This window comes from Primulina huaijiensis, chromosome 11 (genome assembly GCF_012295235.1).
Source record: "Primulina huaijiensis isolate GDHJ02 chromosome 11, ASM1229523v2, whole genome shotgun sequence".
NCBI lineage: Eukaryota > Viridiplantae > Streptophyta > Magnoliopsida > Lamiales > Gesneriaceae > Primulina > Primulina huaijiensis.
In genome coordinates this window covers 19,017,252-19,034,335 of record NC_133316.1, presented here as the reverse complement: position 1 = coordinate 19,034,335, position 17,084 = coordinate 19,017,252, and the positions used below count along the sequence as shown (strand labels likewise).

General features: G+C 30.5%; 2 protein-coding genes across 2 annotated transcripts; both read left to right on the top strand.

Moving 5' to 3' along the window:
- Positions 1–3,903: 3,903 nt before the first annotated feature.
- On the top strand, positions 3,904–5,767 carry LOC140987108 (uncharacterized protein At2g34160-like). The gene is made up of 5 exons (XM_073455510.1): positions 3,904–4,119; positions 4,257–4,305; positions 4,849–4,911; positions 5,070–5,134; positions 5,415–5,767. The coding sequence occupies exons 1-5, from the start codon at positions 3,997–3,999 to the stop codon at positions 5,529–5,531; spliced, it is 417 nt and encodes a 138-aa protein (XP_073311611.1). The 5' UTR covers positions 3,904–3,996; the 3' UTR covers positions 5,532–5,767.
- A 7,680-nt stretch (positions 5,768–13,447) lies between these two features.
- On the top strand, positions 13,448–16,524 carry LOC140988911 (DExH-box ATP-dependent RNA helicase DExH3-like). The gene is made up of 5 exons (XM_073458000.1): positions 13,448–13,827; positions 14,621–14,775; positions 14,855–14,942; positions 15,311–15,538; positions 15,803–16,524. Exons 2-4 carry the CDS (start codon positions 14,669–14,671, stop codon positions 15,347–15,349), a joined length of 234 nt encoding a protein of 77 aa, XP_073314101.1. The 5' UTR covers positions 13,448–13,827; positions 14,621–14,668; the 3' UTR covers positions 15,350–15,538; positions 15,803–16,524.
- The last annotated feature ends 560 nt before the right edge of the window (positions 16,525–17,084 follow it).

Here is a 17,084-nt window from a genome sequence, read left to right as displayed (position 1 = left end):
ATTAAATGAAATTATAAAATCAATATTGACATTTAAATATAATTTATATTTTCTAGAGACATCAATTAAAATTTTATTTTAAAAAAGAAATTGAAAGACTTCACATTTAGTTACGTGTTTATTTCTTATTTGTTTTCAAATATTTAATTTCGTATGTGAATACATTTATATTAATAAGTATTTCTATTTATAGCAATTTTTTTGGCGGAAACTTTCCAAATACAGTAAAAACTCTATTTTTATATCTATATATTATTATATAAAAAATTTGTCACGTAAAAGACATTATCTTTTGTTTCCAAAATTATATATATATATATATATATATATATAGATAAATAGATAGATAGATATAGATGGTCAATTGGTTAATTATTGTATACTGAATAAAAATTAGATTAAATAAAAAAAAATTTCTTCATTATTAAAATAGCTAATTACGCACATGCTATATATGTATAAAATAATACTATTGTGTATATAAATCATGATCACTAATTGTTTAAGTTGATTCATAAAATTTGTTATACTTTTTATTATTATTTAGATTACGATAATAAAATTATGTTAAATATATGAATTTTTGAATTTTTAAAGTGGATTAGATATTGTAGTTATGAGTAAATTATACGAAAAAATTACTTATTTAAATTGATAGAGTATTTTTATAAAAACTAATTGATTTCACAAAGTCGAACCACTTAAAACATCAACATTTATATATAATATAGATAATGGTCTTATGTACCGTTTGGTTCATGGTATGAGATATATAATATGAGGACAAGTAATATTTTGTAATAATAAAATAAATAGAAAATGATAGTTAATATAGTGTTTGATTTAATTGATTTGATTGATTAAATTTGAGATAATATGATATTACCATTTTGTCCTTGTTGAAAATATTAATAGAATATTAATAATATTATTTATTAAGGGTAATATCGTAATTTTATATTATTAATTTGATTGATGTGAGATAAATTATTACGAATTTGATTGATGTGAAATAAATAATTAATAATTTGATTGATCGAGATAAATAATATTTGTACAAAACAAGTGATATGATAGGACTATTTATATTAGTACTTAGAAGTACTTGAACCAAACGGTACCTTATTGTATAATCCAAATTGATTTGGGTTGTATATTATTCAAAATTTGAAACCGGAAACTAGATTAAATATTTCGAATATATTTGATGATTGGAAAAAGAACAAAATAGCGTTATGTAAGTATAACTATGATTGGAAAAAGAACAAAATAGCGTTCTGTAAGTATAACTAACTGTAAGTTTATTATAAAAAGGTCTCATGGACCTTTTTCCATTAGACATGTCAACTATATTCATATTTACAATAATAAATAATATTTTTAACATAAAAAATAATATATTTTCATAGTTACCCAAATAGAAGACTCGTCTAATAAAATTGACTCGTATAACTGTCTCACAAATACCATAATGGTATGTTTTCACGGACCATCCAATTCTCCAACTTGACTAATTAGCCGTCCGAACCTGCATATCCGAATTCAGAATTTTATTTTGTCCCAACTCTAAATGAAATAATTTATTTTTTAAATATCATACCAATTTATTTGTCCCCATTATGGCTGCATCTTGGAAGTTAAAAGAGTACATAAAACTTGTATACATGAAGATATTTCCACATCTCATACCATGCACTTGCAACTACTAACAGTACTATTATAAAATCATAATTTTAAAGACTTAAAGTTAAATATGTATAAACAAAATTAAACAAAATTTTTTTCCCGAAAATTCATTTTAGAAAAAGCCTACTTAATTACTTGAGATATGGATAAATATAAAAAAAATAAATTCCCTCTCACCCTTTTTTCTATTTAGTTATTTTCTAATCTATTTAAATGAAGAGTGGGTCTCATGTGAGACAGTCTCACGGATCTTAATCTGTGAGACGGGTCAACCCTATCCATTTTCACAATAAAAAGTAATACTCTCAGCAAAAAAAGTAATATTTTTTCATGGATGACCCAAATAAGAGATCCGTCTCACAAATACGACCCGTGAGACCGTCTCACACAAGTTTTTGCCTTAAATGAATATGCAGTTTTAGACGGTTGAAGAAAATATGACCCACAGGAAATGGGTTGGAAAATAGTTAAAAAAGATCTGATTCATCAAAAGTTGTATATGACGAAAAGAGTTTTCAAGTTGAAGTTGCTCAAATTTATATCCGATCAACTATGTTATAAGAAAGATTAAACGACTTGGCTATGTTATTGATATAAAAGAAGTGGCTGAGAAAATTGATGATGTAAACTTAATCAATATTTTCGTCTCCAAAACTGCAATACGAGCAATATTCAAATGACTATGTACCTGTTCGAAACATGAATTTCATATTTTGTTTGGATGTTCTTTATTTTATTAGTATTTGTTTATGATATATTGTTTTGGATTATATATTTTGGCTATTTTTTATTTTTAAAATTCACATGATTTATATTATCGTATGTATCTACGAAAAAATATATGAATATTAAGCTTAAGGGCATCATTTTTTTGTTCTTGCCTCATGTCTAAAAAATCTATGTTCTTATGTAGACACATATATTCCAACAAAAAGATGATAATAAGAATAAATCTTAATTTAGTTCAATAAAATAATAATAAAATAAAACTATGACTTCAAAATAACTCGCACAAAAATAAGAGCAACAAAATGTTGGATGCTTCATCCATTCATGACATTTTGAATAGCAATCAAACTTAATTACAATAAAAAAAAGTATTTTAAATCGATATATAACTAATGGAGTCTTTGACCCTACTCAACTCAAAAATATTACTTTTAATTTATGACAAAAAATNCACACATACGTACACATATATATCTGTGAAATTGTCTCACAAAAAACCTAATTATTTATTAAAGGAAACTTTAAATTTTTAATCACAATTATAATTTCTCTACTTCTTACAATTTGGTGTTCGCGATTTGAAGGTTTCTGGTATCGCAACACATTTTGTTTTATTAAATTTTGGTTGCTTTGATGAATCAATTGAAGGTTTTTGTTGATATATTTTTACGGATTATTTCTTTGAAATGACGAAAAAATTTGTTACATGAGTAATTGAATGGCTTTGTCTTAGCCTGTTCCATAGAGACATTTTCTGCTATATTTTTTTGTTGACAGATCGTTAAATGTTAATGATTTATCAACTTCTTTTACTATATTTGATAGAAAATAAACGTTTTTTGAAAAATATAATGATAAGATTAGCCACTAGTTAATTTCAATTTAAACCTTTTTAATCTAATTTTTAGTTTAAAATAAGACGTACGTGGAAAATTATTATTAATATAATTGTTAGACAAATTTAATAGTTCAAACTCGTTAAATTTCAATTATAAATCAGGTTGGATATGAGTTTAGGTGTTTTTAAAAGAGTTGGTTTTTTGTGACGATCGTCTCACAGTTTTATATCTGTGAGATGGATCTCCGACTTAGACTAACTCATGAAACTTTTCTTAAATTTAAATTAAATATTGTTATCCAGGTCAATTTCCTATATATATATGTGCATGTGCGTGCGCACGCGCACACATGCATATGTGCACACGTATGTGTATATATATATATGTGTGTGTGTGTGTGTGTGCACTCGTACATATGCATGCACGCACACGCACACGCACACGCACACGCACTTATGTATGTATATGTACACATGATGCACGCACGTGTACATGTATGTATATGTGTGGATGTAAAAAAGCTAGAGATTTATTCTCATCCTCTCATTCTTTTAACATTTGAGTGACATGGTCAAAATGGCTGTTATTATGGGCTTCCAATAGTTCTCTATGATATCTCCACTTTTCCCGTACTATACATAGCCAAATAGAAGCAACTTAATTAGTAAGAATCAGTGAAAACCTAGCTAGAAGATCATTAATTAAGATAAATAAATTAAACTTGCTTACTCGGGGTAGAAAGATGACATCCGAGGCACCGACTCCGCCAGCGGTGAAACAAGTTAAAAATGAGAACTTGAAGAAGAACAGAATCCAGGTCTCCAATACAAAGAAACCATTGTTTTTCTACGTCAATCTTGCAAAGGTATTTTACTTTATTACTTAAAATACTCCATTAATATATGATTGTGCTGCATGCCATTGCCCAGGCTATAGTTTTAATTTATTGGATGTTTAATTTTTAATAAAATTAATATTATTTGCTGTTTTTCTTTTATGCAGAGGTACTTACAACAGAACAATGAGATTGAGCTTTCAGCTTTGGGCATGGGTAACAATGCATAATCTCACTTTTTTGGCTCTTAATTAAATTTTGATGGAAAAAAAAACAAATCTCTTTCTTTCTGAACCCTTTTCATGCATCATTTTAAAATTTGGGATTGGTTTATTATTCATTTTACTATTTATTAGCTCATGATCAGATCTTGGTAAACAACTATTTGCTCCTTGATAATTTAAAAAAGACTTTTCAAGTAATTAAATATAATTATTGAATGGATGAAAATAAGAAAATTTATAACCTCGACTTTGTGGGAGTTTGTTGGATTGATTTCTGGAATAAAACATATTTATTATTTTTATATTGTGACACCAATCACTTTTAGAGTAATTGTAAAAATTAAAACTGATTTGGATACACAAAGTAAAACAAAAATGTGTTGCATATCAATTATTTTCCTCTTTTTTTCCATTGCCCAACAAAATTTGAAATTTTTTTTAGAATACAATTTTTTTCCCAGAAAAAATTGGATTTAATATAACTATTTATGTTTCAAATTAATAATATTTTAATTTGCTGTGATGACGTTTACAGCAATCACAACAGTAGTCACCATAGCTGAGATTCTGAAGAATAATGGATTTGCGAAGGAGAAGAGTAAGCATTATATTAATTAGTTCTTGAATGCTTTTAATTCAAACAATATTAACTTTTCTAAATTCTCGAAATGAAATAAAAAAAAATAAAAAATCAAATTACAGTAAGGTAAAATTACACAAATTCAAAATGATAAAAATCATTAATAATTGTTATAGGTATTTTGACGTCAACCGTGGATATGAAAGACGAAACCAAGGGTCGCATTGTTCACAAAGCCAGGGTAAGGGACAAAAGCTATTTATATTTTATTTATTTATCATAACAATTGATGAGAAACACATAGTTTGGTGCGAAGAAACACGTTAAATGATCATATATTTTTATTTCATCTAATGTTCGGTGCATATATACATATTATCCATATATATTGATTTATCATTCATATATTATATATTTTTCATCGTCTCTTCTTATAAACCGAATGACGCCTAAACATCTAAGACTTCAGGGAGAACTAACATTTTTTCTCATCAGCTAATTTTCGTTTAATATTTGGTCAGATTGAAATTGTGCTGGAGAAGTCTGAAAACTTTGAGTCATTAATGAATGCGAGCCATGCAACGCCTCCGCCGCAGCATCAAAGTGCAGATGGGAAAATGACTGAAAATCAACAATAGAATAGATGTTTAATTAAAACAGCATTCATGGCTTCTTCGTATGTTCATTGCCATTGTTACTTCCATTCTCATTTTATAGATTTGTGATTTGTATCAAGTTAAATTAAAGCAACCGTTGTGCGCGCTCGAGTTGTCGTCGTTACACACCTAGATTTTGCATTCGACTGTTGTATTTGTATCAGGTTCAGTGCGCGTGGACTATGATATAAGTGAGTTTATGTCATTTTTCTTGTTCGTATTTGATTTACACTATTGATATCAATACAAATTGAAATAAAAAGGTATATATGAACTGTTATATTGTTTTATCTGATGTTATAAGGTTGTTAATATAGCCTTCTTTTTTTATTATATATAATTTTTAACTCGAATCAAACAGCTAATATATATATGTATATATATTCCAAAATTTTAATAATAAAAAGAGGGATTTTTTAAAATAGAACACCATAATCAAATTTTTTTTAAAAAAAATTAATATTAATTAAAATATCCTTCTAAATATGTTAAATTTCAAAACATCCTTTCATTCCAAATATGTTAATTGGCCTTTTTACCTTCTTTATATTATTTTGAATGAAGATAAACATAAATTAGAAGATTAGATGTTAAGTTAAATCGACCAAATTTATAGTGTAATTATACACTAATTCATACTAAAATTTATAATTTTTTAAAAAAATATTGTTAATATAAATTATTTTTGTACGGATTTAATTAAATAACTTCATTCATAACAAATTAAGAATGATAAAATATATTTTTCAAACATATAAATCTATGAGTTGTTACTCCAAGATGATATATTAATAATTTCAAATTTCTTTCAAACGAGATTTGGAAAGAATTGTTTGGTCTTCCTTACAAAGTCCCGTTATTCGAAAACATTAAATTGCACCATATATTAAATTTTAATCGTGTTGGGCTATATATTTAATTTTATTTTGGCGCAACTTTAAGGGAATCACAATCAAATTATATTTGCTAAAATATTTTCGTGGCTTTTTTCAATCTTAATCCACGATTTACTATAGAATTTCTTAGGCTTCCTAACAAAGTCCCGATACTAAAAAAAACATTAAATTGCACCTTGAATTTAATTTTGTTTTTATGCAACTTCAATTGAATCAAAATAAAATTATTTATCGTAAAAAAAAACGAATTTATTCTTGCAACAATCTTCACTTACTGTTTTGGTAAAATAAAATAAAATGATTAAATAACATAAATAAAATCTCCATGAAAATCAATATTAGGAAATATGAATTACCCAATTACACTATTTTGAAAAATAGAAAAAAAGTAATAAAAAGGTGTTTTAGGAATATTAATCTGTTCAAGTCTATATAGTAGAAACAAACAATGTTATTTTAAAAATAGCTTTTGAAATAGTTAATTTCTCTAATACGAATCTCGAGCACTTGGATATTTAACTAAAAATTTAACTACATTGGTATTGCAATTAGGCCTAACTCTACCACATTCTGACATAGATGATGCCAAATTTTAACTAGATTTGTATTGCAATTATGCCTAATTGTACCACATTTTGTTACAATAGTATTACATAACAATGCAACTAGAATAGAACATGTGTGAAAGGACCAAGACCATCATATATGTTACACATATATATAGACGATACCGAATTTAAACTATATTGGTATTGCATACAAAGGTAATTGTATCACATTTTGTCATAATAGTATTACGTAGCAATGCAACTGATATTAAACATGTGTGAACAAACCAAGATCATCATATTACACATATATGACCAAATTTTAACTCTGGGTACTGCAATTACGCTTAACTGTATCACGTTTTGCCACAATAATTCTAGATAGCAATGCAATTGTTAAGAAATATATCTGAACAAACTATAATGTTATACATATGTGTAGAAGATATTACCAGCATGCAATAATAAATCTTAATTAACATAATTAGAGTTTTAATCATAATCAGCAGATAGCATGAATTTAAAACCCATAAATCATATGGAAATATATTAAACCAACATAATACATAGGTGTAGAAAATTCCAGCAGCTTGCGGGGGGTTTTCGAAGGCCTCATATGGTCTGGACATGGTTTTTTTAGGTATGGTTAGGTGCCATTAAGTTATGGTTGAAGTTTGGGAAAGTTTGGATGAGTTTCGGGTTGATTCGGGTTAAAACTGAGACTCCAGCCTAAGTTTTAAAACGAATCTTGAAACTTGGTTAACATGATTAAGTTTTTGCCTAAGAAATGATTATAAGTGTATTTTAAGGTGTTTTGATAAGTTTGGATGGACTCGGGTTGAAATTTTACGGTCCAGGGGTAAAATGGTCAAATTAGGGTTTCAGGGACAAAATGGTCATTTTACACCTGAGTCAAGTTAGCAGTCCTGGTCGTGCCCTGATAATTGAAAATGTATGTTTAAAAGGTTTATTTTGAAATGACTATGGAATTTTTGCAAAAAATGCTGAAAATATGTTGCATGCTTGTTTTCAAAAAAATCAATATATATGCATGTAGGGATGTAAACGATTCAAACCAAACCAAACAGTATCAGGCTTGAGCTTGGTTTGTTTAAGATTGTTTGAGGAGCTCGAGCTCGATTCGAGCTTCTATTATCAGGCTCGAGCTCGGTTTGTATTGAAAGTACTAAGCTCGAAAAAAGCTCGAGCTTGGCTCGTTAAAAGCTCGTTTATCATGTTAATCAAGCCGGGCTCGAGCTTGATTCATTAATAGCTCGTGTATCATGTTTAACAAGCCTGACTTGAGTTTGGCTCGTTTTCGAGCTCGTAAAGCATATAATTGAGCTCAAGTTTGAGCTCGATTTGAGCTTGTTAAAAATTAAATCTATCTATGAACTAATTTTAAATCAAACATAAAAATATAAATTCATTCATAAATAACCAAAACGACAAAAATAACAACTAAAAAAACATAAACTCATTATATTATTGAACGTCCCAAAATAATACATCCAGCATCCAGATAACAAATATTCGTCATACACTGATATCACCATATAAATAAAATTACAATAATTTCACTCCTTTAATTCTCAATTCGCTGTGTTCCAAATATATTTTATTTTTTAATCAATATAAAATCATTATATTCAATTAATATAATATTTTAGGATAATAAATTGTAAAGTTACTCAACGTATATATGACTTGGTGATGTAAATTTTTTGGGAAAAAAGAATAAATTGATGTATTTCTGTTAATTTATTATGTTTTAATTTTTAAAGAACATTTTAGTATAATGATATGCAAATAAGATAAAAAATGTAATTGTGACTATGTGGTGTAAATTCATATTTTTTTCCAATTATGTTTTGTGTTCAATTCCTTCCATTGACATTAGTACTAATATTTTTATTTGTCAACTCAATAAATGAGTCAAGTTCAAGCTTACGAGCCACCTAAATGAGTCGAGCTCGAGCTTACGAGCATCCTAAACAAGTCGAGCTCGAGCTCGTGAGCCTATTATCAAACATGTTTGTGAGCCTATTATCAACATGTTTGCGAGCTCACGAGCCGAATATCCTTAGGCTTGAGCTTGGTTTGATTAAATTTCCGAGCTTCAAATCGAGCTGGAGTTTGGCTTGATATGATTAACCAACGAACTCAAACGAGCTTTTTATCGAGCCGAGTTTCGAATAGCTCGCAAACGGTTTGGTTCATTTACATCCCTAATGCATGAAATTTTATAAGTGATGAATATGATGACATGTTTGAAAGAGGTGATTTGGTGGTGACTAATACAAATACGAATACGAACACAAAACATGTAAGGCCAAGGCTCAGTTGACGGGTGAAAATGTCGCTGATGTCCCCGCCTTCTGGTACATTTTTATACATAGATGGATCTATCGACCAACAGCTGATACGAAAGTCACAACTAATGATCTGAATTCAATGAAGGAAAATGTATACGCTTACGATGATATGATATGAATATGTTTATGTTTATTATATGTTTAGGCTTTGGAGATGATGAAAGTTATTTTAATTATAATACTTTTCACTGTTACCTGATATGTATACGTACTTTGTTATCTCAGTTCAGGTGTGTTGAGTCTTTAGACTCACTAGTTGTCATTGATGCAAGTGATCATGTTGACGAGGAGACTGAAAGTGCTGAGGACTGAGTGGATTGAGCTGGGGGTGCATAGGAAACCCGATGACCTTGTATATTTCCCCATTACATGATTATAGGTGGACATGTTTAAACAATTTTAAAATGTTGATGATTTTGCTGTGTCGAAGGTTTTTGACAAATTTTATTATGCTTGGTATTTTATGTTTAACAATAAACGTTTCAGTCGATTATATTTTTAAATTTTTTAACTGCAGTTATTTTATTCAGTAGTTGGATTGTTTTATAAAATGTGTGGTTCGAATTTTATACGTATTTTTGTGTATATATATTCGGTCGAGACTTAGTGATTTAAAAAAATCAATAGTTTAATAGTAGACGTTTCAATATTAGTAATGAGAACAAATTATACATGTAACTTGGATATATAAGCATATGTTTTGAGTGACTTATATGCCATCCATGAGTATAATTTTATATATATGTTAAACGTATAAACATAATTTGAATGACTTATATGTTAGTAATGACCATATATGATATAAATATATATATGCTAGATTTATAAACATATGTTTGAGTGACTTATATGTTATTATGATCATAGATGTTACAAATACATTGAATGCATAAACATATACGCGGTACCATGAATATATGTATGAGTTATTGGTCATTGTTATTGTATGATATAAGAACTACAAATCACGTGCATATACTATGTGGTATTTATGTCTTGAATTGGAGTACAAAATAGCTTGATTGTGGTGTCAAAAATACCCAATGTCTCGTACCACTAACACATGCATGAGTTATTGGTCTTTGTTCTTATATGATATAAGATATACGAATGACATATACTATGTGGTACTTATGTGTTGATTTACAAAATAGCTTAAATTTGGTATAAAAAATACACAGTATGCCATATCATGAACACATTTATGAGTTATTGGTATCGTTCTTGTATGGTATAAGAAGTACGAATGACCGTAGCTTAATCTCCGCACACTTTGTTCTTGTACAATCTACCTTCTTCGTTCTTATATGGTCTACATATTGCAAAAAACATTGTCTTTGACTTAATATTTGTACACTTTGTTGACAACCCAAAAATAACTCCATTAAACTCACCGAATCATTTACTGATATCGTGTATAACTTGTCAGAGTACCGAAAACTACCGAGGATCACTTCACTAGACTAAATAGCTCTCGAATCCATCTATGATGTGCTTCTACAATCTCTTCAAATCCATACAATTTTTAATCAAAATCATACAATCGAGCTCAAACATGATATTTCACTGTGTTGGAACATTTCATGTCGCAATCTTGATTTTGATGTTAACAAAACTTGTTACTTTGTTTCTAATGATTTATTAAAGTGCGCAAGAAGCTGAAACTGATCAGGCTTCGAACTGATCAATTAACCGAGCCGAAACTGAAGCTTTCGAGAACCAAACTGAAAGTGCCAACTGATTGCCCAAACTGAACCAGCCCAACTGAAGCATCAATAACAGTTCAACTAATTGTTCAGTTGATAGGTGGTTCAACATAAAACCTTTAGAAGCCCGGTCAGCTGATGAAGAACTCGACTGATGAAAAGCCTAACTGTCCAATTAAACTGAATCAGTGAAATCAGTTCAGCTGACGAATCAACTGATTTCACCTAACCAGTTCAACTGATCAGTTCAGAGCATCAATTAAGAATCAATCAGTTTGCAGAACACGACAAGCTTATCAAATGGAATCCAGCTACGCACAACGATACAAAAGCATTTGTACTATCAATAGTACAATAATGGACGTTGCAGAAACGCTTAAAGTCAAAACATGCAAGAATGGCTGTCGGAAAAGTCGAGACATAAACTTCAAAGAACGCATTCAAGCTACAACGGATACAATTATTGAGTTTCATTATACGATCAAGATTCTCGGCTATAAATAGAAGATGAAGTTCAGTGAGAAGTAAGGAGAAAAACAAGAGAGAAAAGAAAGAGCACACATATTGCATATCAGCTTACAAAGAAGCAGTCAGTCCGGTTGAGGGAATACACCACATTTATATCGGCTTAGTTTAGAAGCTTATTTCCCTCAGTGTATGAGAACACCTTCCAGTTGTAATCATTGTTCAGTTCTCACACACACATACACCACCACTCACAAATACAGAGAGTTGAGCTTATAGAATAGCTGAGTGGGTCTTTGCACAAAGACGTAAAACAATGTGTGTGAGTCTTTGACACACAGTCGTTAAACAAGTGTTGGCTGAAAGGTGCTGCCTCCAGTTTAAGCTAGGAGTTCATATTAGGCATGAGTATAAGTCTTAAGCTGAGTGGATTTGTACAAGTCTTTGTATAAATCAAAGTCTTCTAGTGAATCCTACCCAAGGTGGTAAAAAGGGTGAAGTATGAGCAGTTGAAGTCTTCGAACATCCATAAATATATCTTATGTATTTAACTGTTTAACTAATATTTTCAAACTGATTTGATCAGTTCAAGCAGTTATTAGTTTAGTTTTCACCATAACTGAACCGATATATGCAAGAACTGATCTCTTGCTTTTCAATTACTCAGCTTACACAAGCTAAAAAGCTTTCAAACTTAACAGCTTTTTTAACGAAGGATTACTTCGAGTATTTTCCGTTTGGTTCTAAAACAAACTCGATTTAATTAATCGATGTCTACATTTTTAGAACACGAGATATTGAAGCTCATGGAGAATATTGTGTTTGAAGGTGTTAGAACCGATTCAACACATCGGAAAATGTGTTGCTTTTCTCACCTTATCTGTTCTAACCAAGACATAGGTTGGGAGGAGAAGAAAATTACAGATCTCAGCTATTATACAAACTGAACTAATCAAAAGACAAATCAATCCTGCACAAACATAAATTTTGAGCTAAAATTTGGAAAAAAATAAAAATTTTTGAAAAATCTAAATCAAGATGACACACAAAATGCATGTAACTATCAAATCCTCAACAACCAACCTTATCAAAAATTCTATAAATATCACAAAAAGATCTGGCTAAAGGAAAATTTTCTCATATTTGCAATGTAATAAATCGGCCAAACCTCTAATATGCAAAAATTAAGTTCAAACTAGCTCTTATACGCAAAACTAAGCTCAAATATGCACAAAATCGAGCTTAACCAAAAAAAAAACATTACTGTCGGAGAGGAGAAATGATACTGAAGAGAAGAATGCTTTCGATGTCTGCCCAAAACCGCTGGTAATAGCGCTTGCCGATGGAGGATAGTTGCTGAAATGCAACGCCTACTAGAAGAAAAGAATCGACGGAGAAGAGAACACGTACGTTGATGGCGATGGTGAAGGGAAAAATGGATGATTAATTAATGCAAATGTTTAATAAAAAAATTAAAATTTAAAAGCTGAATGTACCATTTAATTGCCATGGACAGGTAAAGTTACAATTTTTTTACAAAGAACCACTTAATATGAAAATCTGATACGTGTGGAAAGTGTGAATATGTTTGAGGATTTTAGATCAATTTCCTCATAAAAAATAATTTAATTTACACTATTAAAATATAAAATGTTTTTCTGATTTATAACATCGCAAATCGATACACAAGATTTTGTTGTAATTTAAAAAAGACACAAAATTTGTGTGAGACGGTCTTACGGATCGTATTTTGTGAGATGAATATCTTATTTGGATAATCTGTGAAAAAATATTATTTTTTAAACTAAAAATATTATTTTTTATTATCAATATCGATAAAATTGACCTACATATAAATATTCGTGAGGTACTCGTTAAAAATGCCAACAACATAAAAGGAAAGAGGTTTCTTCCATGTTCTAGCTGCAACCATAGAACCACCGAAAGGGGTTGAAAGCCCACAAAAACCCGCCATGCTCCGTCGCTTCTGGCCCGTTGATCAACCATGCGTTCCTGGCTAGGAGGCTCTCTTTCACATACGGCCAGAAAATGTCCAATTACTCGCATCTTTCTTCAACATTCCGATTCTCGCTGAACCCAGATATCATAAGAGTCCTCTATGCCGGCAATCGAACATGTTTTTGTAATGTTATGAAAGTTTTTTTTTCTTTTGGTTTAAGCTGCGGAAGTTGAGTAGTTATCCTGTTATTTTTCGGAATGGGTTTTGTGGCTATGCCGCTGAGCAGTTCTCCAATGATGAGTACGAACGTGACTATGAAAATCACCCGGTAAATTCCCTTTTACATAAATGTGCTGAATGTGTTTGATTTTTTGGTGTGTGTGATTCTTTCGTTTGGGTTCTGATTGTCTTTTAGTCGTCAAGAAATGGTTGTTCCTGTGTCAAAGAAGAAATTTTCGGTCAGAGTTATAGGAATCAAGCTCTTTTAAAAAGTATTTTTTAGGATTAAACATAGGTTGGTTGGTTGGTTGATTTTTTTGTTTGTTTGTTTTTTTTTCTCGTTTCTATTGTTAGTAAAAAAATTACCGCAGAAGCTATTGATAGATTTCTGCAATGAACTTAGGTACTCAAAGACATGTTTATAATGAATTTACTTAGTTTAAGTGACATTCTATAGTTTTTTATCCATAGTTAACGAGTTGGAAAATTTTAATTCAATGAATATAGGGCTGGGGGAGAGAGGGTGGTAAGGAGTACAGAGGTTTATGTACAATTGATTTTATCTATAGTTAACGAGTTGGAAAATTTTAATTCAATGAATATAGGGCTGGGGGAGAGAGGGTGGTAAGGAGTATAGATGTTTATGTTACAATTGATTTTTCCTCTTCAATTCAGAAATGTCCAAGCATAAACTTGTAGCTTTTTCTCCTTTAAAACTGCCAGCATATACTTGATCGTTAACATGAAAATTGATTGTTGTTGAGGACTGAAAGGAGTATAAGATGCTAAAATTTGTTCTTTTGTCTTTTATGGCATCTACAAAATAATAGCATTAGTTGCATTGTACAAATGAGGATATCTATCCAAAGTTGAAGTGTAAATATGAAAGTGTTTGAATGTAGGCATCATCATCAGTGGTGAACCTTGATGAGTGGAAATGGAAGCTGAGCATGCTGTTACGTAATGATAAGGATCAAGAAATTGTATCTAGAGATAAAAGAGACAGGAGAAACTTTGAACAATTATCCGGACTTGCTAAACACGTGGGGCTTTACTGGTATGCAAGGGTGAGTTACATTTGTCTGGATGCGTTAGTGGGGAGAAAAGTCTGACTTATTGTGAATTGCCCTCTTCAGTGAACTGTATGGTAAAGTGGTAATTGGAAGCAAGGTTCCTCTTCCTAACTACAAACCAGATTTGGATGATAAGCGCCCTCAAAGAGAGGTAAGAAAATATTTGATGTTTTATGTCAGGTTACATTGTCCCTTCTATTATCCTAAATATCTACTTCTCTTAGATGTGACACTTGATACGATAAAAATTTATGTTTGTGTCCTTGAAGTTGAATTCAATTCTGACATAGCTTTCACAAAACCGGAACACTAAGCCAATACACCACAACCTACTAACATGATTTCTCATGCTTGTCATATACTATTGTATTTGTATTACTCAATAGAAAACATTATTTGCTGTTTGTATATATCACCAATATATTTTGATGATCATTGTCTTATCCTAGCATTAGCATTATAGTTCATGAGTGTTGTGCATGTCTTCTCAGTCAACATGAATAGCTTCTTTCCATTCAGGTATCAGCAGGACCTCCTGAACGTTATTCGAGATTCTAACAACATCTATTTGAGAGACATACAAAAAAAGAGGGTGACAAATTTTTATAAGACACAAAGTTGGACAATGGGTGCTTAGCCTGTCACCGAGCTAGCTCAAGGGGGAGGATTGCCTAAGTCTATATATACTAATCTCAAGGACTTAATCCAGGCAATGTGAGACATTTAGCAAATAGCTTGAGAATTATGGTGAGATATATGTTTTCTCTTGAATGATAATGAAAGTTGTACGAACAGAAAAAGTCTAATGAGTAGTTTTGTATGCATGGACGTATTTGATTCCTCGTAAGACAAAAGCTTCTAGGACACTTAATGTTTCGTTAGTTTTATGAACTCCTCTGACTTTATTTTACTTTAGCTGGTAATTGATTATGCATTTAAAATCCTAATAAAAAAATGCTATATTGGATTGATGGCTTTTTATTCTCACTCTATAAATCTGGAAAAATGCAGCGTCAAGATCCTTGCTTGGACATCAATAAAGACCGGTGATCAATCCGAAGGAAGATTTGTTTTCGGTCGTGAAAGTAAGAAGCCTCGAGAGTCTAGTGATCGCGAATGATTTACAACAGATGAACAAATCCCAAGAGCTTACTTCAAACTCTGTTAATGAGAGCTGGTCACTCACCTCCGAAATATAAAACAAAACATGTTAAGACTAATTAATTTAGGGCATTAGTGGAGTTCAAGGGCATGCAGTTTGTGGGAAAGCCCAAGAGAACTAAAGTTTTATCTGAGAAAATGCTGCTATAGAAGCGTTGGCTTGGTTAACTCAAACGTCTGAGATAATTACAACGAAGATGGTAAATCTCTGCCTGATGTTTCTGACAACATGCTGAAACTTCTTGGCAAACTAAGGAGGTCAAAACCGCGTTCAGGTTGAAATGTGCTCCAATCGATGTTCTTGCAGTTACATGGTTGCGACACAAGGTGTTGATCAGATTTTTTATGATTGACATGAAACCTGAGTGCTAATTGTTCATTGTTCCTACGTGAGGGATGGATGCAACAATGGTAATAGACGCAGAAGAAAGTTGTAATCCGAAGACGTGAGAAGTTCTCTGCTCTCTTATATGGTGGTAGAGAATTCCTAATCATCGCATTTCATGTGTACACGTTCACGTTTAATATTTATATATGAACATTTTGTATTTATATATGAAAAATGCATGTAATTCTTGCAGGAAAATGAGGATCAGTATTTGTTTGCAACATATTCAACATATTAGGATAATGAACGTACAGATCCTCTGTGTCTTTTTATTGCAAAGATATCTTGAAGTATGCAATATTTTCTCATATTTAAAGTACAACAAAGAACATTGATGCAGGTGGAATTTGGATAGTTTATGGGATATGTTAATCTTCTGCTTTTGAGAAGAATCAATATTTCTAGCGGCTATAATGCGAAGCATGCTCGGGGAATTACTTTTTGGTGTGAGAATTGTGTGAAATGGAACCTCCTTGTGTTTTAATTATTGATGTTAGATATTTTTCTAACGAGCATCAAAAATTAATTTCGTAACTAGTTATTTATTATCAATTTAAATATTTTATGTAGTTAAATGTATATAAAAAAATTGCTCCTATAACTCTTACCGATGTTTGTTTTTAGCCAATTCTGAACTGAAAAAAATAATTCATATCTTTGATTCATAGACCAATTATCAAAATAACAAACGGATAAAATAATGACAAAGAAAACTTAATTTGCTATAAGTCACATTTCAGATCG

What these genes read in the sequence shown, in the direction of transcription:
- LOC140987108 (XM_073455510.1), top strand. Translation starts at nt 3,997, where the DNA reads ATGACATCCGAGGCACCGACTCCGCCAGCGGTGAAACAAGTTAAAAAT. An exon ending in GCTTTCAGCTTTGGGCATGG is followed by an intron (nt 4,306 to 4,848) that starts GTAACAATGCAT and finishes TGACGTTTACAG; the next exon opens with CAATCACAACAGTAGTCACC. An exon ending in GCATTGTTCACAAAGCCAGG is followed by an intron (nt 5,135 to 5,414) that starts GTAAGGGACAAA and finishes ATATTTGGTCAG; the next exon opens with ATTGAAATTGTGCTGGAGAA.
- LOC140988911 (XM_073458000.1), top strand. Translation starts at nt 14,669, where the DNA reads ATGCTGTTACGTAATGATAAGGATCAAGAAATTGTATCTAGAGATAAA. An exon ending in AAACACGTGGGGCTTTACTG is followed by an intron (nt 14,776 to 14,854) that starts GTATGCAAGGGT and finishes TGCCCTCTTCAG; the next exon opens with TGAACTGTATGGTAAAGTGG. An exon ending in ATAAGCGCCCTCAAAGAGAG is followed by an intron (nt 14,943 to 15,310) that starts GTAAGAAAATAT and finishes CTTTCCATTCAG; the next exon opens with GTATCAGCAGGACCTCCTGA.